At 36.2% G+C, this 22,795-nt stretch overlaps 2 protein-coding genes and 1 long non-coding RNA gene across 3 annotated transcripts; 2 read left to right on the plus strand and 1 right to left on the minus strand.

The window, feature by feature from the left end:
* The first annotated feature begins 827 nt into the window (after nt 1-827).
* On the plus strand, nt 828-5,843 carry LOC126805503 (polyadenylate-binding protein RBP47-like). The gene is made up of 6 exons (XM_050532278.1): nt 828-1,427; nt 2,539-3,019; nt 4,436-4,521; nt 4,595-4,725; nt 4,962-5,058; nt 5,398-5,843. The coding sequence occupies exons 1-6, from the start codon at nt 1,017-1,019 to the stop codon at nt 5,533-5,535; spliced, it is 1,344 nt and encodes a 447-aa protein (XP_050388235.1). The 5' UTR covers nt 828-1,016; the 3' UTR covers nt 5,536-5,843.
* A 6,491-nt stretch (nt 5,844-12,334) lies between these two features.
* Nucleotides 12,335-13,713, minus strand: LOC126784687 (uncharacterized). The gene is made up of 3 exons (XR_007670973.1): nt 13,470-13,713; nt 13,246-13,309; nt 12,335-13,107 (listed from the first exon to the last, which is right to left on the minus strand). It is a non-coding gene; the product is annotated as an uncharacterized LOC126784687 (long non-coding RNA).
* Nucleotides 13,714-16,966: 3,253 nt separating this feature from the next.
* On the plus strand, nt 16,967-18,427 carry LOC126783408 (uncharacterized). The gene has a single exon (XM_050508870.1). The coding sequence runs from the start codon at nt 17,104-17,106 to the stop codon at nt 18,322-18,324; it is 1,221 nt and encodes a 406-aa protein (XP_050364827.1). The 5' UTR covers nt 16,967-17,103; the 3' UTR covers nt 18,325-18,427.
* Nucleotides 18,428-22,795: the final 4,368 nt, after the last annotated feature.

The raw sequence follows: 22,795 nt of genomic DNA on the forward strand, positions 1-22,795 counted from the left end.
ACTCAGCAAGAAAATCAATTAGTACTAATTAATATATACATCCACTTCTGTGTTTTTAACTTAAAAAAATTTGACAATCGATCTCATAGGGTCAATGCCCAGATTGCATGATTTGCATCCCTTTTTCGATTGCAATACGATACAGTGTACAAGGTCTGCCACGAGAATTGCGAAAAAGCTCCATTGGGAGGATTGGAACTGAAACTGTTGTATGTATGTATGTATTTGCTTGACCATGTAAAAAGGATCAAATTTACCTTCTCGTAAAGGTTAAATCTATACTATAGAGAGGCGTCGATTAGGTTTCTTAGGCTCTCTGTGGTATACATTTTTATAATTTAATCAATGTTTTTATTGAGACTGATTTTCATTCAATTCGTATTATCTTCTCGAGTATTTAATATTTAGTAGTTTATATGACCGTTAGTTAGTCATAAATAAATCTCTGTATATCACATCCATAATTTGTTACAAATAAATGCTGCTTAAAATGTTTGTGAAAATGAAATAAAACACAAGCCGAAAGTCCAATTAGGTTTTCACTAATTCACACTAAACTACCAAAAAACACCCCAATAATTAAGATTTCAAACTCTGCTAAGATGCAATCCAGCTCACCCAACCACAAGTTGCACCCCCCTGCCCGCTGTCCACCCCGCAATCAAACGGCCCAGACCCCATCACAGCGCGTTGGGCCCCACACGTCACGGACGGCGAACGTGAGTTTTTACCGACGTAGCAAACGAGGCCTCATCTAAATCTCGAAATCACACTCCCACCACCACCGACCCCCCACCCTCCCTTTAAAAACCTCATCTCGTCAATTCAAACCCTCTCTCTCTTCTGCGCGCAGCCTTTGTTGCCTTCTCTCTCTCTCTCTGCTCTCTCTCTCTCTCTCTAGTTCTCCCAAGCTCAAATCTCTCCCCCAATCCCGGCAGAGTTCACAGAGAGAGTGCAGAGAGACGACTCCATAGTCCTCATACACTGAATCCGAGCCCGAGTCCGAGTCCGAGTCCATGGCCCAGCAGACCAACGGCGGCGGCAGCGGCGATCTGAGCACCACGCCTCAGCAGGCCCAGCCCAATCAGCAACAGCAGCAGCAGCAACAGCAGTGGATGCATCAGCAGCAGCAGCAGCAGCAGCAGCAATGGATGGCGATGCAGTATCCGGCGGCCGCTATGGCGATGATGCAGCAGCAAATGATGGTGTATCCGCAGCATTACATGCCTGCTTACGCCGCGCATCCGCATCACAATCCCTACCAGCAGGCTCAGGCGGCGGCGGCGTACCAGCAGCAGCCAAAGCAGCAGCAGCTGGCGCAGCAGAAGATGGGTCCTACGGATGAGGTCAGGACATTATGGGCTGGAGATTTGCATCATTGGATGGATGAGGCCTACCTTCATCAATGCTTCGCCTACACTGGACAGGTATCTGCTCGGGTTTTGATTGAAATGTTACTTAATTTGGATTTGACTGGTCGATTAATGTAGTGTTAGTGTTTAAGTGGGTGATTAGATTGCTGCAGTTTGATTGATTTTAGTTGAGAACCTTGTGATTTAGTTTCTTTGTATTTTGACTGATTGTGGTCCTTAGCTAGGTTGACCTAGATAGTATTATTTGGAAGAATATGAAGTTTCTTAACCTAGAAATGTACACAATCCAGGTTTTTAGGGTGCTTGAATAAGTTTAGTTGGGTATTCTTGACTATCTTGTCATTTCTGAGTGGATGCCATGTTGCTCAATGCAGATTGTTATAGCAGTTGTTCTGTTTGCTAATGCCTAACAATCTGATTGTAATGTCAGTTTCTTGGAAACCAATCGTGTGATTTTTAAGTCACTGTCCAATTGTTGACTAACATATCTGTACTTTAGATGGTTCATAGGTTGCCTTTTCAGTTAAAGTAAGTCAACAATCCTTCTTTTGTGGTAGTCGTAATAGGCAGAGAAGAGAAAACTGCCTTGACAGTTTAGGCAACTGACTTTTACTTTAGATGGTGCAGCACTATCATGGTCTTGAGATCTCTAAGTTCTCTTGATACTTTGCAGAACCTCCTTTTTTACTATTGCCCAAATGTATGCCAAAATGTCATGGCATCTGTCTTTGATTATTCCTTTTGTACTCTTGTCTCATCTTTTCGGGCTATTTAATCCGTTTCTAAAGTAATAGAGGCAGGAGCTTTAAAAACTAAAATATACACATTGGCAGTTTTCAAACATAAAGTGGGCTCAATCTCTCCTTGTAGCAGGCGTAAACATATCATTCAAAAGTTCGCACACCTGTGTACAGAACAAACCTCCCTGCTTCAGGGTCACTTATATTCAAGATATGAGTTTATAGTCAAATTTAGCTATGTCACAATGTTAAGTCACGATGCTGATGAAATCCAATGGTGTACATCAAGCAAAATTTAAAAACATGCACTCATATATACAAACTTTTTATTGTTGGGCAAAAAATACTCTAGTATATGTTTCTTGGATAAGAATCCTCCATTGCCACTAACTGGTTATCTGCTTTTGGCGATGCTTATTGTGCAGGTTTCTTCAGTAAAGGTTATACGCAATAAGCAAACAGGTCAGACGGAAGGGTACGGTTTTATTGAGTTCTATTCACGTGAAGCAGCTGAGGAAGTTCTACAGAACTATAATGGTACTCCTATGCCAAATACGGAGCAGCCTTTTCGTCTGAACTGGGCTACCTTTAGTGCGGGTGACAGACGGGCAGATACTAGTTCAGATCTATCTATATTTGTAGGAGATTTAGCTACAGATGTTACTGACACTATGTTGCAAGAAACTTTTGCTAGTAGATACTCATCTGTGAAGGGGGCAAAAGTTGTTCAAGATGCAAATACTGGTCGTTCAAAGGGTTATGGTTTTGTTAGGTTTGGGGATGAAAATGAGAGGACAAAGGCCATTGCGGAAATGAATGGTGCGTATTGTTCAAGCAGGCCCATGCGTATTGGTGTTGCAACGCCCAAAAAATCATCTGGCTATCAACAACAGTACTCTTCACAAGGTATGGTTGGACAGGTTTATCTTGCATGATATGAGTTGTGATTTTTTTCAAAAAATTTTCATCAACATGCTGGATTTATCTCTATTTTGCATTTTTTTTCTCTTTTTCCTATTTGGTTATTTCCTTTCCTACTGCTTTTTACGCAAGTGGCGTTTACTCTTATACTTTACAATTTCTCAAGCTTAGGGTGGTGGTTAGTATTGATTGCTGCTAAATTTCTGATGAATGATTAGAATAAGTCATTACAACATAGTATCACCAACCTTTGTCAAATGTAATTTCATAGCTCTATCATTAAAGAGCATCTCATCATCATTTCATAACTGAGCTGCTGGAGGCATTTTAATTCCTTTAGGGCCCTTAAATTTAAAAGGCAGGTTTGAATGTAATTGGCACCTTGCACGGTGCATCGTCTTGTAATCTTCTTTGTATTATTTTATTTATTTTATCTGATATCTTCGATTGTAGCTTTCGTTCTTGATAATGTTCTTCCTCTTTCATTCTTTTCCAGTGTGTGTATCCCTAGGTAAAGGCCGTCTAAATACTAAATGATGTTTCTGGTAGTGATTTTTATATTGTATTTGCAATTAGAGCTGGCAAGAATGGGTATAGTCATAAAATTGTAATCATTGATTGAGAATTCACAAAAACTCTAAAAACTCTATATTCATACATTCCACAGTTGAACAAGTTGACTACTAGAAACAGAATCCATATGTACCAATTTACCTTTCCTGAGCATGTTGAAAAGTATTTGAAGCTGTAGTCATTAAATGGAAAGTGTGTTGAGGTTTTCTGATCTCATTATGCGATGAGTCTTTTTTTATGTGTAAAGCACCCATCTGGTTTCTTTTCTCAATGCTCTTACATTTTGATTATGAACCTTTCCTTTTTTATTTTCTTTTTTGGGGAAAATCAATAGCTTCTACTGAAGCAAACTCTGATTTAGCACCACAAGGTTGTTAGTTTTTTTATCCTCAATTACAGCCACATTCAGGCGGTGGAACCGCCGCTACACACACTATCAACTGCTTTGATAAAAGAAGCTAGTTTTTGAGCTGGGATGGCCATATTTTGATCGCGGGTATTATTTGAACAACTGTCCCCATTCATGTTGAAATAGTTGAAATGTTGATTTAAAAATAGGTCAACTTCTTGAATTTCATTAGAGCTTTTATTTGCTCTTTGTTTTGATGATCTCTTTGTGTTTAAATATTTTTTCATTGAAAAGTTTAATATTGTATCTTGAAAAAACGTATAAATGATGATAACACTCATAAGTGGCAACCTCAGTGTATCATTGTATTTGTTCATTCAAAACGAGTAGAGTGGTATGGGCATTTTTTTAAAAGAAAATGCTGCATTCTGTTTTATTTAAGTTAGTAGTGAATATATTACTTTTCCTCCTTTAATTAGCATTGGTATTGGCTGGAAGTGGTGGACATGCAAATGGTGCCATGGCCCAAGGTTCTCAGTCCGATGGCGAGTCCAATAACACAACTGTGAGTCCCACTCTTTTTTTCAGCTTCAAATTTCTTCAACTGGATAGGGTTTCTTAGTCTGGCTCCCTTGTAGATATTTGTTGGAGGGCTTGATTCTGATGTCAATGAGGAAGACCTCAGGCAGCCTTTTTCTCAATTTGGTGAAGTTATCTCTGTGAAGATACCAGTTGGAAAAGCATGTGGTTTTGTTCAGTTCGCTAGCAGGTAACGTTCCTGATAGAAATAAAGCGATTATTATTAATGAGCGATTTAGCTGGTTTGATTTGTTATTGCAATGCCAATGTTATGATTAACTGAACATAATTTGATAAAATTATCACATAAAACGTAAGGGTTCAGTCAAAATTGGAATTACAATGGAAGTATCAAAGACTGAAGACAGTATATTGTGTGTTGGTATGTAATATAATGAACTACAACCACGTTATTTTGACCTGTAGGAAGGATGCTGAGAATGCAATGAATATGCTGAATGCGACCGTAATTGGGAAGCAAACAGTTCGTCTGTCTTGGGGTCGCAGTCAAGGCAACAAGCAGGTAATACCACATTTTAAACTTCCTTTGTTTATAAAAGATTTAAAATTTCACATGAGTGGGAAGTGTGGGACCGACCTTATCCTCCCTATTGCAATTCATTAAGTACCATTGTAATGTTTCTCATATCATTTTTTAGTCCTATGGCTGAAATTCGCCAATTTAGCACCAATGAGTAATTGGTCTAGCGATCAGGCCCTTGGTATGCTCCAAAGTGGTCTGGGGTGCGACCCTCTCCAGAGTTTTAGCAATACAAAATTGCCCCCCCCCCCCCCCCCCCCCCCCCCGAGCTCTCTCTCTAAGTTTCTCTCTTTTGATTGTTTATTTCATGTGAATTCGCAGTGGAGATCAGACTCAAGTAACCAGTGGAACAATGGGGGACATTATGGAGGGCAGGGGTATGGTGGGTATGCAAATGCTGCTCCACAGAATCCTGATCTGAGTATGCATGCTTCAGGTGCGGTTAACGGGTCTTCTTAACAGGAAGACTGCCGTTGCTAGCCATGTGTAAACTGAACTTTTGTGAGTGCACTTAGAATATAGTTATCAGTGTCTTTAATTTCTGTAGGTTAGATTTAGCTGCTCATTTAGCTAAATCTGTAAGATGTGGAATTTTGTTGCCAGATTGAAGTCGATGTGTGAGATTAATACTTTATTAAGAGTTCTGGGGCTGCCTGAATTTTAAAATGGACAGGAATTTTTGAGATCCCAGATAATATGGACATGTTTGGGAAGCTACTGAGACCAGAATATGGAAAAAAGAATTGAGTCTTTAACTCTTTATTGCCTGTGATCTGTTAGCCCAATGCCTGGTCTTTTAGGTGAAGAGTCCCTACTATCATTGCATGGAATGTTTTGTTTTCGTTTCTTGTTCTATCCACGGCTATAATTTGGCAGCTTAAATAAGGCTTATCCCCTTGGAGAAGGCTGTCCATTATAGACTTTTTATGTGTGATCGTACATTCGTACCCGACACAATATGTAAATTCTACTCTTCAAAAAGTACAAGTAAATTCCAGTTATTTAGAAAGTAAAGCTGCCTTGGGCTATAATTCGTCTGCTTAATTTAAGGCTATCATGGAAAGGCCATCGTCCATCCATTACAGAATTATTATTGTGTAATCAATACATATATACTTGCCACAGTAAATTCTAGTTGTTTCTTAGGAAGTAAAGCCGCCTGTATACATTTTGAGTTGATGTGTACGTTTGAGTGGGATAATACTTTTGTTGGTCGATAGGAGGATTAGATACTTGACCATTGCTTTAGTGTGGATTGGATTAGTCTCTCTGGTGTGTATCCTTGATTGTGTTTATGTGGCTGTGGAATTCCCTTCTGCCTTGCTGATATGTCTCGTGTTCAATTTCAATTGAGTGAATGAAGTCATTTTTTCTTAACAGTGTCCGTCATTCATAGCCTGTTGTTCTCCTTTCCGTATGAATGATTCGTTCTTCTAAAGATGGTTCGTTTTGGTTTTAGTATAAGCAGGAATGGTTGATGGAGTAGAGATGTATCTCTTCTTACTCCCCAAGTCCTATATTGGTAGTGTGCTAGGCCTTAGTAAGGTGTTAATCTTTGGTTAGCACGTTCGGATGGCAGTGGGTTCTAAGCACAAGCAACCTATTGCTTTTGCGGGAGCTTGGGCGTAAACTATAATGGGTGAGGGCCTGGGAGTCCATCCTCTCGGAGAAGCATTGGTTTGTAGGCAAATGCTCTGTGTCTCACATTGAAAGGAGTAAGGAATTCTGATTTGGAAGTATCACCATAACATTAATGTGCTGTGATGTATTTGCGACTATAAAAGCAAGCTCTTCTAGTTGAGGTTTAACGCTTTGATATGTTGCTTCACATTCTCAGCTATAAGCCTACAAATTTGGAGGTGGTGGGAGTCCTCTGTGGCTCAGGGCGTCTCAGATGGGTTTGATATGCATGTGTTTGAATTTGGATGCCATGGTATGATGTATTTGAATATATTGAGGTCATTGAGTTTTAATTGCTGCAGTTCTGTCTGGTTTTCTTCGGAGTTCGGACGACTCTGGTGGTTTTGGGGTACTAAGAGTCTGAAACTGTGCCCTGAAGGGTCCCAGAATCTGGCAACCTGCGAGGACCTTGTGGTTTTGAGGAACCAGTTATTGCTCGGGGTTTTTTTTTTTTTTTTAACCTTCGTCTTTCCGTTGTGAAATAACATGATTCTGTATAATTTCGCTCCTTATCAAAGTTACGTTTACGCATTCCATTACTTGGTGTAGATATCGCTCAAACGCTTTACAAACCCATTTTACAATATCCACACATTTTAAGAGTTCTGAGTTGTCAATTCTGGTAGTTTGAGTAAACTCTTCTGTATGAACAATAAGGTAAACTAAAGCTGATTTGAGTTTTAACGGCTTCATTTCTATATAGGTTCTCAACAGACCAAGGGGCGAAGGAGATTGTGTTCTAACGGTTTCATGTATATACAATTTTACAGAACGTCAGAACCTACAAATTTGGCCAAAGGGGGAAGTAAGTGGTTGAGTATCCAAGTATCAAAACTCAATAGTTCAATCATTGACGACTACGCCTCGTTGTTACAACGATTTAATATTACCAATAGAGGTGCATGCAAAATTGCAAATGGGCATCTCTCCCTTGTAGCATTGACATTGAATTTTCTAGAAAAATAGTTGCAATAAAATAAACGGCTAATATATATATTTGAAGATATCACATGTTTTCAATGGGTTTTGTTTCGTTTCTAGCTTTGCTTCCTCGGGCAGATTAGAGGGCTTTTAATATGCAAGTCGACATGTGTATATCATATACTGTATAATTAACTAGAAATCCAGTTGCATCATGCAAAGTCAGAAAAATGAGAGAGAATTGGTGATAATGTATAAAAATGCTTGCGTGACAATCATGTAAAATAGGTGTGCAATTTTTGTTGCATGAAACATCAGTCCAGAATTCAGTTACAAGTGGAAGCATATATAGAATAGTCGAAAGCCGAAACTACTATCCAAAGGCTCTAAGGTTCTATACCTAGAGGTTGCAATTTTTGTTTATACACCAACAACTAGAGATTACAGGCTAGTCAATCACTTACGGATGGAAAGACATTTGTACAGGACCAAATGATATATATATCAGGCTCAAAATTTACACTTCTTCGCTATTTATCGAATAATAAGAGATTTCTTTTTTGTTATGAATCTAAATGTAAATGACCTATAGTTGATATTTGAGTTTTCAGTAGTAATATATAGAATATGCACCACAAATTCAAATACTAGTGTGTATAATTAGTGATATAAAGCATGTTGAATTCACTCCGCATGCTTTTGGCCATCAGATATTAACTGTGATCATCTATATGATGGAAGCGCGGTAGTTATTGGAAAATTTTGTTCTACGCTGCTGCATGATATGCAACAGTATTTTTCTCCACATACAAATACACACACTCACACGTGCATTATATGATAACCATCCTTCACCACACATAATTGTGTGTATACCATACATTGTTGCACAGCAGACAAGCCCGTAGTTATTGACTAACAAGACAAAGACCACTAGCGGATCTTCTGCTCCCAACATATATGCCACTGAGAGGGTTTTACAAAAAATCAAACAAAGAGGCAGAGGGCATTGTGGCAATTTTCTGATTAGCTATATATATATATATATATATATATAATAACAAACAAAATGGACCCTATTTTTCAGCATGGATCTTGATGTCTAGAAGCTGTGATGTGATTAGCTAACCATCGTCGTATTCTATAGGAGGTTGTTAAAACATACATGCGTCAATTGAATTTAAAAATAAATTAAATTACATTTTTGATTCCTGCTAAGTTGTAGAAAAATTTGTCCTAACAAAACAAAAGTGTGTTGCAAGCCTGCAGCTAATTTTTGTTTGCAACTTTTGTTAATGTTTATTACAATGTTTCTCGGCCGCTTGATTGATTGTTGAATAGGTTTGTGATACTAATAATAATTTATAATTTCACCAAATGCAGGTCAAAATGTTCTAAATTCTTAATGCGTGTGATATGTATATATACGTACCATCCTTAGACTTGTTCTGTTGTTTCAAGTATGACGGAATTAACGTGTAGGGAAGTTTATATATGCTTTTGCGGCAATTAGACTAATTTATTTATCGGATAAATTTTTTGCAAGCAATGAATGTGCTATAATAATGGATGTAACGATCGATTGATTAATAAGTAATAGGTATACAGTGTCGGATTTAGGATCCAAACATATGGTGGGCTTGAAGTTGGTCAAAGGCAAAAAACAATGGAGTACAAATATATATCATGCAAACTATAGACGTTAATGAGTCTTTAAAAATGAAAATAAGTGTCAATAAATGTAAAAGGATATTCTAAAAATCAATGACAAATCAAAATATGGAGCTTATATTCATACCTCTAAAAATAACACTTAGATCTCTCTCATTTTCTTAAATAGTTTTGACTTAGTCAATACATATGAAATTAACAGAAAATAATTCTTAACTTATCTATTCTAAATTAAAAATATAGATGACTATCATTTATATTTATTGCTAGAAAATCCCAAAATGGGATATCAAATTGCATAAAATGATTTAATTGATTATCTTCTTTTTTGATAAACATCATAAGTAAATAATTAAATGTAGATGATTAATATCAAATTGAATGTATAAACTATATAACTATCTAAAATTTCTCATAAACGTTGATTTGAGCCAAAGAACAAAACTCGTTCATAAGAGATTAGAATATTTTCATATACGTTGATGTTAATTATTGGTGAGTTGCACACACACACACATATATATATATATGATATAATATATATCAATGAATGAAAAAAATAGTTTATCAATTTTATTATGAATTTAGAAAACAAGTGGAAGAGTGAATTAATTCGATAATTATGATAGTTTGTGTGATTATTATATATTTTTCAAGTTGTATATAATAAATGAATTTGAAATAAAGTACGAAAGAAATTAATTGATTGTAATCTGATTTGATATATCAAATTTATTGATGGGCATTTTAGGAAAACTATGAAGGTTTAAATAGCATTTTAGATATCTGTAAAAGAAAAATGGAGATCCACTTAGTAAAGAGGTCTAAATACTGTTTTGGGAGGTATGAATAGAATCTCTCATTTTAAAATACTCCAACAAATATTTTTATGAAATTAATTAGATTGAAACTTAATAATTCATATTTGTAATTTCATATTCAATAATAGAGTAGCAAGAATATTAGAAGAGTTATATTGATGATTTTTGATGATTTAAGAAGAAGAATATTATAATGTAGGAGAAATACATACTTGAAATCTAATTATATACATATATGTAGTACTTATCCAGAGTGAAGCTTCATTCTGAAATTTCAGAGTGAAGTTCCAATTTTGGCACACTTTTTGGTCAAATTTTTTCACCATAAGCGATTCAATATTTAGGTATGCTATTCAAGATCATCTCTACAAAATTTCATCTAATTCGGACATCGTTAAGGTATTGAAATTAGATTAAATCAATGAATGAATTAAAACTGTTAAACGTGAACCGTTCGTGTAAATCTCAATTTTGAAAGCTCAAATCATTGTCAAATTGGATGAAACTTTATAGAGATGATCTTGAATAGCATATCTATATATTGAATCGCTTATGGTGAAAAAATTTGACCGAAAAGTGTGCCAAAATTGGAATTTCATTCTTGATAGAGACTGTACATATATGTGTATAATTATATATATATATATATATATATATATTGTTTTGGGCTAATTAACACTAATATAATAAAAGTTTGGGGGGCGGGGGGGGGGGGGGGGGGGGGGAATTCTTACATGGGCTGGATCTGCCAATGTAGGTATATGCATCGCTAGCTTACATAGAGAAGAGGTGCATCGATAGACTAATTAAGAATGGGTGAACATTATAACAATTTGGTAGTGATTATTGTCAAGCAACTAACGAAATATCCGAGTTTTATATTTTGAGATTTTTGATTTACTAACTAATAAAATTTATTTCCTTTGTACTTGGTAATATTTGTTTTTATATATGCAGCAACTTCAGTTCGAAATTGAGAATGTAATGATATGTATAGTTGGTAGTTCTCTAAAAAAAAAAATTAATCACTACACATTGCAATTAGGACTGTAAACAGCTCTAAAACTGCTAAAAATAATTAGAACCGTAAAACAAACCGTGTTATTCAAACGGTTGGGTTTTTGTGCTTTTAAATGTAGGAACTGTAAGAAACCGGACCATTCGGTTCCGGTTCCAAATGGTTTCTGCTTTTTCTTCAATCAACATTCAACAATATAAACTTTTCTTAAACTCAATGAGCAAACAAACCATAAGAAAACAAGATAATTGCAACCATTTGATCAAATAGTCAAACTGAAGCACGGAGGAAAGCATAGTTGCAAATTACAAACCACCAAAGTAACAAAGTTGCAATAGATAACATAAATATAAACTTGAAATTAAGTGCTTCAATCCAAATAGTCAAACTGAAACATGGAACAAACTCAAGAAATCATAGTTGCAAATTACAAACCAACAAAGTAACAAAGTTCCAACCGATAACATAAAAATAAACTTGCAATGAAGTGCTCCAATGAGTCCAATCTACTCTTCAGTAGGGTTGTAAGTAGGCTCAAGCTGCTCGTATTCGGCTCGATTTTAGGTCGTTCGGCTTGAACTGATAAAGCTAAATGAGACAAACTTGAACTCAATATTAAGCCCGACCTTGAAAATGAGCCGAGCTTGAACAACAAGTATTCGACTCGTTTAACTCGTGAGGTACCTCGAGCTCGTTAAAAACTCGGCTCGTTTATTAAGCTTAACTTGATAACTTTTATAATATATATATTATAATTTTTATATGAGAAATGATATTAAAAATGTATTATAAATAATAATTAAAATGAAACCCTAATCTTATTGTACACTATATAAATAGTGTTTACCATGAGCCATAATTCGATCAGTTCCATAAAATTTTCACACCACAAATGGCCAAACTCTAAAGGAACAGATAACTCTCATCGTCAAATCGTTATGGAGCCACAAAAATGTATTATACTATTCATTTCTTTCTTAATTAAAAGAGATTTTATATGATGTTATAACATCAAATTTTGAATTTCTTGATTTTAAAATATTAATTTTAAATGATTCAAACTGGCCTGAACCCAGCTCGAACTTTTTTAAGCCGAGCCAAGCTTGAACATGAAGGGAAAAAAAATCAAATTTTAGCCCAGCTCGAACTTGATCGAATGAAAACGAGCCAAACATGAACAACTCAGTATTCGGCTTGACTCGGCCCATTTACACCCCTACTCTTCGGCCTCCATAAATGTAGCCACCAAGTCACTCATTGCATAGCAAATTAGCAACATAGCATTAGGGGTCTTAATCATGGTCAAATATAGCATGTACGTAGAAATACATTGCCCATCACTCATCTAAATTTTTACACAAAATTATAATTATCTAACAATTGTATTCCAAAAACACATGTGTCTCCATATGCTTTACAATTTTAGCACTAACTAGTTGCTAACTAGAAAAGACTTCCATCTTCCCCCCCTAAATCCAATCCAGCATTAGCTGCCCATAAACACAAGTGCAAATAGCAACAATGAAGTTGGTGATGAGCCAATATTATGTCATTTAACACACAATCACATAAAGGCTGCCCTCCTTAAACATGTACTTGGTCACCGAGATATTTTTTCTGTTGTCATTCTCCACTCTATATACCAATGATTTTTTTTAACTATCCTAAAACACCTGCAACCAATTACAAACTCATAACAAAAAATTCAATGAAAACACAAACACTTTGATAATATGAGATTAAGATCAATGACAACACAAAAAAATCAAAACAAAGAACAATGCCAATCATCTATAACATCTTCAGTTCATACCTTCCCAAAGGCTTCTAATCCTCCTCATTTAATTTTTTGTTTCTGCCTTCTCTTCTTGGTTTTGGTTGTTGTAGGGGCTGAAGTTGAAGCCTCTGAACATTGAATACCTGCAAATTACAATCAAGTAAAGCAAACAAAGTTACAAAACATATATCAAACGAAAAGTAAGAGTCCAGACCCGATGAAAATCACCCAACTAATTATTGAACAACCTTACAAAAACAAAGCTAAATATGAATACCCACCAACGTTCTTAATTCTGAATAGGTCTGCAAGCTTCACTTCCCAACCAACGTTCTCTCTTACTCTCTGTATTCCAATTATAAACAAAACAATCAAATTTGAATTAGACATATTCAATTAACTGAAAATAGAGGAAGTTTAAACTATAAGTCATGTAATGTCCTGATCGAGCAATTGAAACAGAAGTACATAATGATTAGATAAAATAGATAGTGTGTTTACCAACCCAAGTGAGTTGATTGACATATTCGAAGCACGAAAGCTCAGGGAACGAATGTTTCAAAGTGTGAGACCAACAAAATCTCCACCTTCCTATCCTTTGTGTTCTTTCTCCACCTTCAGGCTGCTGGGTAAGTCAAGGCTGGAATGAGAATGAAGACGATGAGGCAGATAAATAGTGGCGGAATGAGCTATCGAGGTGCAACTCCGGCCAGCGCAGAGAGAAGTTGAGGTCTGTAAGTCGAGGAATGGCAGAGAAGTTGAAGATTTGTGGAATTGTGGCTTTGTGCGGCCGTGTAGTATATCTTAAACATAGAAATCTAACGGCCAATACTAAACACTAAAGATCCAATTGTTCCAGACGAATTTCAAGTTAAGAAACTGAACCAAACCGTTTATTTTTTATACGGTTCGGTTCTTCTAAAAATTGAGTAAATTTTTCTTAGGAATCAGACTAAATTGAGCTTACGCGGTTCGGTTCCGACAGTTCCTTTAAGAACTAGGACCGATTTACAGCCCTAATTGCAGCGTACTGAATCTTACTCTCATACCGTTATCAGTTTTTAGAAGGTGAGAAAGAAAAAAGACTTTAAGTAATTAGGAAGCATCATATAGGTTGTGCTCGATTCCAAATCATCGAGCTTAAAGGTGAGAAAGAAAAAGACCTTTAATTTGTAAGCATGCACGGTTGTGGCAAACAAGGAAAAGGAATGAGAATAATACAGTCCATTTCCCCGACAAAGAAAAGAGAAAAAGAGGTTAATTGTAAAGTCAAACTCTTTTGTTACCGGTAGGGAAATTATGTAGCCAAAAAGCTAGATTGATCTTCTGGTTCATATCCAAGCTGGGGTGAGCCTCATGTCCACAAAACAAACAATGGAAGGTCGTACTGCTAGCCACAACAAAACTATATATAGTCATATAGAAACCTCCGTAATGGGAATCAGGTTTCTTAAACTAAATATTCACAATTCTGAATCCTATACGCTGATTTCCAACTGTTAAAATTAATGTCGTTTTAGAACAAAGGAGTAAGAAATAGATGGCGTAAGAAATTAGGATACTAGCTAGAACTTCAAGCCAAAATAATTAAAGTAATTAAGTTACTAATTGTCTAATTGAGGGAATGTTGATAAAAAGATAATACATAATAAACCTAATACGCTCAACTCTCTCATCAGAATAGTAGAACTAATTACACCTTTACATTAGCATTACTACATTCTTATCAAGCTATTTCCTTTGCAAATTGAGTTTGGTGCTTAATTAAGGTCAACTCTAAGTTTCCAATTAATTCTGGGCATATATAATTGAATCGATCAAAAACTTACAATAAAGATTAAAGAGCAACAAATTAAACAGATACCCTAGATAGCTAGTTACAATATTCTGACAAAACTGTACGTTACTGGTCACTGACATTTTCTTAAATTTGACAAGATAGTCTTGCTGGCTCTTTTCACTTCTGTATCAGTGTATCTGAGTCATTTCATCTTTTGGTCAGAGGGTTAGCTTAACAGCCTTAACTGCCTGAGCTATTTGCTTGCTGGTAATGAATGGATCGATCACGCTCCAGTAGTCAATTTCACCGAGTTGAATTCCCAAGTATTCATCGTTTCATTTTGTTTTTAGTCGGGGTGAATTCAACCAACACTGTTTAATTATTAGTTATTTTAACTTTTAATACTTCATATTTAAAAATTATTGTATTGGTATTTCAATTTTTTATTTCCCACCAATTTTAAAGACATTTTCGTCACTTTATTTCCCATTGAGTTCATTAATTAGTTTATAACCAGTATTTTATATCATTCAAACCAATTGTTACAAATGTATTTTCTTTTGCGTTTGAAATATTTAAATATTTATGATAGAATTTTTTAGCATATTATTATAACAATATGGTTATTGGTTAATGAACATATACAATATGAAAATATACGTTGGTTTATTTTGTAATTATAAATTTTAACTTGTTTGTAATAATTATAATAAATGAATGATGCTTATTAATTTTATAATAATATGAATTAATTAACTTATTTTTTAATATAAATTAAAATTTGATGGAAATAGAAGTGACGAAAATGGCTCTAAATATTGTGGGAGATGAAGTTGGTCACTACGGTGTTAGTTGACGTAATAAACTAAAATTAAGCTGAAATAGAAATTTGAGATACTAAAAATTAAAATGACTAATAGTTAAAGTACTATACTCGATAACGTTTACTTTTTAGTTGGGAATGAGATTACCGCACGAGAGAAAGAGCAGACTTCGCCGGAATAAATCTTGCTTGATGGTAAGTTCCAACACATCACTGTATCCCATATGGAAATCACAGTCATCTATCTATTAGAACTAGCATACGCCGTTATAAATTGATTTGATGGAAACAAATGAACAGGAACAAATATAAGAGGGTAAACAAATAGTGGAAAAATACTAGCTGCCAAGTAATAGGCCGATCCTCCTATAGCTTGTTCCTGAATCCAATCGATTATAATAAAATCTCAACTATATGAGGATAATGAAAGTTGACAATTTAGTGTTCTCAACCTCTGGCTTGCTGGCACATAGATTTAACTTTATTTAGTTCACTTGTTTTATACCGGCAAATACATCAGTTTTATAAACTGTCGTTGTGTACAAGGCATAGCTAGATACACAAAATCTTAATTTTAATGATTGTGTTTCTCCACAATATTAGATAAGAATGACATCGATCTTGAATATTTTATTCAGCTAGATATGTACAAACTGAAACAAATAGCTATAAAAATGAATGTAGGAAGTAAACCTCAATGCATACAATTTCATACAAATCGGTCATACTGATATATGTAGAGTAAATTTTAACACTGATTGACTCGACGCTGTCCATGATGAGTAATAGGATCTGATCACTGTATATATTTCTGACGTCAAATAGTCATATACATGCAACAATTAGAATTCGGATCTCCACCATTTTTATGGTTCCTCTTTATGAACTATTGACATGAATAGTATGAAATCGACATGTATTATAATCGGCAAGTTAATCTTTTAACATGCTAATTATATTCTTAGCTACACAATCTGCTTATAGTCTAGATCTCGCTAATTAACGTACAAGTATAGTTTGCGGCTGGTGTAAAATTAGAAACATGGGCTGTCGATTCCAGTATTACAATTGTTACGTAACGTACATTGCATATACTCAACAAAAGGCGAAAATTTCAAACATACGTCATATATTTGGAATAGTAGTGGTCTACATTAGTTGATTAATAAAAAAAACAAAACAAGAAAACAAGAACCGTAAGCATCAAATGATACAAAGTTTTGTGAATAACAGTAACCATACCAAAGCAAAGCGAACCCCAACCTCCACGTTGTAGAACAAAGAAAATACAATAAATAACGTCACAGGTTGCTGTGTAGCACGTAGAAATTCACATATAAAGACGGCGTCTATGACCAATCTTCATCTTTTTAGTCAATCTTCTCCCACTAATCCTTTCCTTCCTCCCTCTTTCCTCATCTCCCCTCTCAAATTCCTATATATCCTCATTCCCTCACTATTCCATAACCTTAATTCCTTAACCCTCTCATCACCAAAAATCCAATCCAAGGCTAACTTGCTAGCAAGCTCTTAATCATGGAGATGAAAGTAGCAATTCCTGTGCCTCCGGCAGACTTCAACTTCGACAGCGCCTGCTCCTCCCCATACTTGACAGCCCCGTCGAGCCCCACCCGGTTCGGCCACTACTACTTCAGCGCACCCACCAGCCCCAACCGGTCTTCCTCCTTCTACCGCCAGTTCAATGACTTCGACTACAATCATAGTTCTAATAGTACTAAATACTCCCCTGCCACTATCCCTTTCAAGTGGGAAGAAAAGCCGGGGATTCCAAAGTCCCGGGCTACAATCAACGGCGAGGATGTTGAAGATTTCGAGTTCAATTTCAGTGGCCAACTGGAAAGAGCTTCTTTGCCAGCGGACGAGCTCTTTGACGGAGGGAAGATCAAGCCTCTGAAGCCTCCTCCTCGGCTACACGTCAACACTAACAGAAATCAGGATCCGGGATCGTCTTCCGGTTTATCTCCAAGGTCGCCGTCGCCGAGATCGTCTAGAGTACTATGCCAAGGTAAGCGAATTGTCCAAGACGTTTTGTCTCCACGTCATCATCACAGAAAAATGGATTCCGATCCTTTCACGGCGGCCCTGGAAGAAACTAGGAAAGATTGTTACAGAGATGAATATGACTACGCAGAAGAAGAGTTTCAGAATCGACGTGGAAGGGAAAGAATGTCGAGAATGCCTTCGAGACACGTCAACTCTTCAATCAGAAAAGGAACCAGGTCTTTGTCTCCATTGAGGATTCCGGACATCATGTTCGATGACGTCGCATCACCTGCTCCGACGACGAGTGCCTCTAATAGCTCTATCAAGCCGGCCACTCCTTCATCTGTTTCTGCGGCTTACAATTCGTTATTGTCAGCGATTTCGTTTTCGAAAGCGAACAAGAAATGGAAGCTGAAGGATCTCTTGTTGTTCCGGAGCGCATCGGAAGGTAGAGCCACGACGGGGAAGGATCCTCTAAGGAAGTATTCGCTTTTGTCGACAAAGAAGAGTATGTCGGAAGATGTGAAGAATTCTAGCTTCCGGTCGACGGACAGTGTCGGTTCGGTTAGCTCAAGGAGGAGAGGACCTGTTTCGCCGCACGAGCTACATTACACGGTGAACCGGGCGGTGACGGAGGAGATGAGAAGGAAGACCGTGTTGCCCTACAAACATGGGCTCTTAGGTTGCTTGGGGTTCAACCATGGCGTGCATGAAATTTCCAGAGGTGCTTTCGGGTCATTGGCACGTGGCTGATGGGATCGATCTCGGCTGTAAATAGCTTTTTTCGTTCAATTTTACTGTCGAATCTCTTTGATCGGATATAAAATTACGTTTGGGTTTTTGGTTCCAATACATATTGGTTTAAAACTTTAAATACCTTGGAATTTATGAATGTTCATTCATGGTGGTGTCCCAATCACTAGAATGGACTCAGATATATGAGACAAATTTACATACACGCCAGTGGCGGAGCCAGCAAAAGAAGACTCGGGGCCAGTCGCAAAAGCCTTAAAATCAGTTGTCAAGTATATATATTTTCAGTATAGAAGCTACATAATAGATACAATTTTCTTACGATTTAACACCAAAAACTTAACTTTCAAACTTCATTTGATAAATTTGATATAAAAATAAGTTAAAAAATGCTCTAAAATACTCATTCTATTGAAATTTAAAAGTATGAGTAGTCATTTAACACTTATGTTGCCAAAAAAAATTTATATTAATTTAGCACGGTTAAAGTATTTTACTGTCCGGATGCCACGTCTGGACATGGACTCAGATCCTCTCCTAAGCTACTTATCCACCTAAGCTACCTAAGCTTTCATTCCAACTGTGACACGTCTCCAAATATGGATCTAATGGCCTAAAATCCCTCTTATCAGTTTAGTTCTCTTTTTCTTCCTTAGCTATCTCTTCTATTCGTTTCCTTCCTTTTCACTGAGAGCTTTCATTTTCCTTACTTCCTTTCCAAATGCCCAACTCAATGAGTTCACATATTCCATTGATTGATTAATTAAGGAATTGAATTTTGGCGTTGCATCCCTTCCACGACGGGATTTGCGGCCGGAGCTCTAACCTCGTGCTCTTGCAATTCGGAGCTCCAATTTCCTGGTCTTTCGGTTTTGAGTATAATTATGAAGAGTAAGAGTGTTGACTCTGATCTGGGAAATGAGAAAGAAGATGAACATAGAGAGTGAGAGAGTATATATGGAGGGTCAAATTGTAAAATCAGCAATTTTTCTTGTTGGTGAAGATATGGACCATTAGATATGTAAAATGCCAGTTGTCACAATCTCTGTAAAAGCTTAGGTAGGTTAGGAGAGAATAAGCTTAGAAGAGGATCCTGATCCTCTGGACGTGAGGATGAGTCTCCGGCTAGGTGGGGTTTCAAACCCTTTTAAAAAAAAGTATTTTACTGTAAATTATTAATTATGTTATCAAACCAACAAATAGGGTGCCATATATAGCAGAGTTTCTCTATTTTCCATCAAAGTTATATAATTTATACTAGTTGGCAAGGATGTGTTGACACATTGGCGGTCCCATGACACTTATTTCCCTCAACGTAGCTCCGCCCCTACATATACCAGGGATTAATTACAAGCAGCAACTTGTGTTTGGTTGTGGACAATATATTAAGAGTCTACCCAATGCGATCATTACGGATATCGGCCAATTGATATTTTGGACTTGTCTTAGCGTGTTAATCTATTATGCTAGTAATTCATTGGCAATAACGTAGAGTAGTTTATTTACCAAACTGGCTCAATCACAAAATATTGTATCTTAATTTCAATATCACTGCATCTCGTCTAATTAAGTTTAGTTAGTTCTGCAGCCACACCCCGACATTAATTAGTCGTCTTTCTTATGTATATCTAGGATGATACATGCATCTCTTTCCCCATAAGACAAAAAATATGATAGAAGCCTATTATTGGTGAAGCTTCCCTTACGTAGGTCAATTTCTATTTCAAAAACAAAATGTGAAACTCTCAATAGTTCAACTTGAATGAAAAAAAAATTAATAGTCGGTATCAATTAGGTTGCATTCGAATGAAGCCAAGCTCTAACTCTAGTAGTTCTTATTGATCTAGCAGCCAGGCCCGTACCTGAGGGCAGCCTAAGCAGCAGCCACCTCAGGCGTGGTCTTAAGGGCATCTTAAGGGGCACCAAAATGATTAACATAATCAAATAAAAACCAGCATGTTTCCAATATGGGTATGTAATTTGGGTAATTGGGCTTTCTAATTATGTTTCTCATCCAAAAATTCAATTATAATCTCGTCATTAATTAAGTTAATTAAGATATTCATTGATCCATACAACAAATAGAAAAACAATAAGTATCATCTTTTAAAAAAAAAAAATTTGGGATGATTACAGGGCACCAATTTTGGAACTTCTCAAGTATCCAAATCTCATGTCCGGCCCTGCTAGTAGCAAGTCATGAGGTGGCGCCACTCGATCATAATCTCCTATCATCAGCAGGAACCTCAATCAGGTTATGAGGTAGCTATATCACTTGAGTCTTGAGGTAGCTATAGTACTTGTTTACTTATTATGTACACTTATGATAATGAAATTGTCATAATTACTGTCAATACTATGCTATGAAAGAGTTGGTAAGTCTTGTAAGCTAACCCCTAGCTTGAGTACCACTAGATATTTAATTAGCTTGTCTGAATCAAGTAAATTAAAGTTTGGGCAAATTATCAACTTGAACAAGGTCGATAGGAAATCAAGTATACATCCGCGAAACTCAAAACTTTCATTTCAGCTATGTGTAAATCCCCGTGTATGTTTTCGACTTTATTATATTAATGTTCGCGACGTAAAAACTAACTACAATCAGAGATCTAGTAAATTTTGTTTAAAATAACTGGTAAAAGGCGAAATATTTGACGGAACTTCGTACTGCAATAGTAACTTTGGCGAATGATACCAGTAAGTGGCTATATCACACGAAAACCTTATCAATAAAAATTTGCCGACTAAAATCAGCAAGGATTGATATATGCAGCACACCTATGGGACCAAGAAAAAGACTTATATGCCATAATCATTATAGCACTGATGTTTTACAGTGTAAAGTCATCTACAATGCCAAAATGGGGTTGTTTCACTTGTTTGCCACCAATAATCAAGCAAAAGGTGAAGAATCATTCGAGTTCATTTAAATCAAAAATATTTGATGACTTGGCCATCACACCACGAACGACACTAGCTGCAATGATGAAAATAGTGTAGCTTATTGTAAATTCTAGGTCCATAGCATGTGCTTTGTCTTAACAATTCAACAAAAGTAATTTGGTGCACAATCACAAATGTCATGGTGTACTTAAAGAGTTAAAGTTTCAAACAATGTGGGAAAAAAAAACATAATCCTTCTTAACATCATGACTAATCAACTTAATTACAATCCTAATGCGAGTTCGGCCATGAGAAACTTCCTTTCATGTATGTCGATTATGTGGGGAGACCCACATTACATCGTACGAATATGAAATTAGAGTAGAAAGGCCAGGAGTGGAAAGATGTGGACACTTGATGCAATTATGGCAATAGGCAAGATGCTTCATCCTCATATACATTAATTATACAGTAATTATTAATACCGATTGAAAACAAGATGAAAAGATCGTCTCGCTTGTATTTGATGATGATTATAGATCGATGATCATAAGATGTTGAATGAAGTCGGTGTGTGATTGTATCTTCTCCCTACGCAACATCCATATTATCCTCAGCATAAATATAAGACTTGACATGTAGCTATCAATGTGGGAATCGATTGTCCATGCAAATGATGCAATGTATGAGTTGAGTACGTACTTGAGTGCATGTTTAAGATTGGAGAATCACGAAAGGCAACAAATTAATATACATCATATAAAGTGAGTAGTTTGCTTACACTCCCACATTTCAATAAGTTGGACAATACATACCAACCAGAATACAATCTAACATCATGCGATGGTATCTCGATCATAATGTATTACGTGCTTAACACTTGATCATGCCTTGATGGCGCGTCTGAGTTATTGATGAATGGATATTGACGTTTAACGTGTATAACATGTACATGAATTGAAATTGTTTGGTGTCACCAAACCTCTAAATATTTCTTTATTTGTACTATTAATTGTACATTTAACAGTAAAATATGTTGCACGCCCGTGGCATTATCTTGCTAACATATCCATATAGTGGGTGGTTGTTTTTTGTTTTTTTGTTTTTGTTTTTGTTTTTATATGGAATCCATTAGAATTTTATATAAAATAAAATGACTAAATAGTCATTACATACTCATCCGCTATTAGTGTGCGGCAGACAAAAAGTATTGAGCCGAAATTCAAACTTAGTACATAACACGTGTCTATTCTTTAAGAGCTATCCCAGAAAATAAACAAAAATAAAAATAAAAAAATAAAAAAGAAACATACTCTACGACTTATCGAAGCATAGCAATATGCTAACCACCAAATCTAAACTGTTCATGGCCTTAGGACAAACCAGGGCATAATCCAAACCACAAGCTCTAGGCCCAATAGCCCCACACCATCAGAGCCCTACACAAAATAGGCGGTAGACCCAAATAGACCCAGCCAACGACGAGACTTCGGTGCTGGCGATGAGAAAACCCAGATCTACCTAGATCTTGTTAGCCCCAATTGCACAACAACCACACAACCAAGGGAACTCCAATCATCGACCCAAG

This window comes from Argentina anserina, chromosome 2, assembly GCF_933775445.1.
Source record: "Argentina anserina chromosome 2, drPotAnse1.1, whole genome shotgun sequence".
NCBI lineage: Eukaryota > Viridiplantae > Streptophyta > Magnoliopsida > Rosales > Rosaceae > Argentina > Argentina anserina.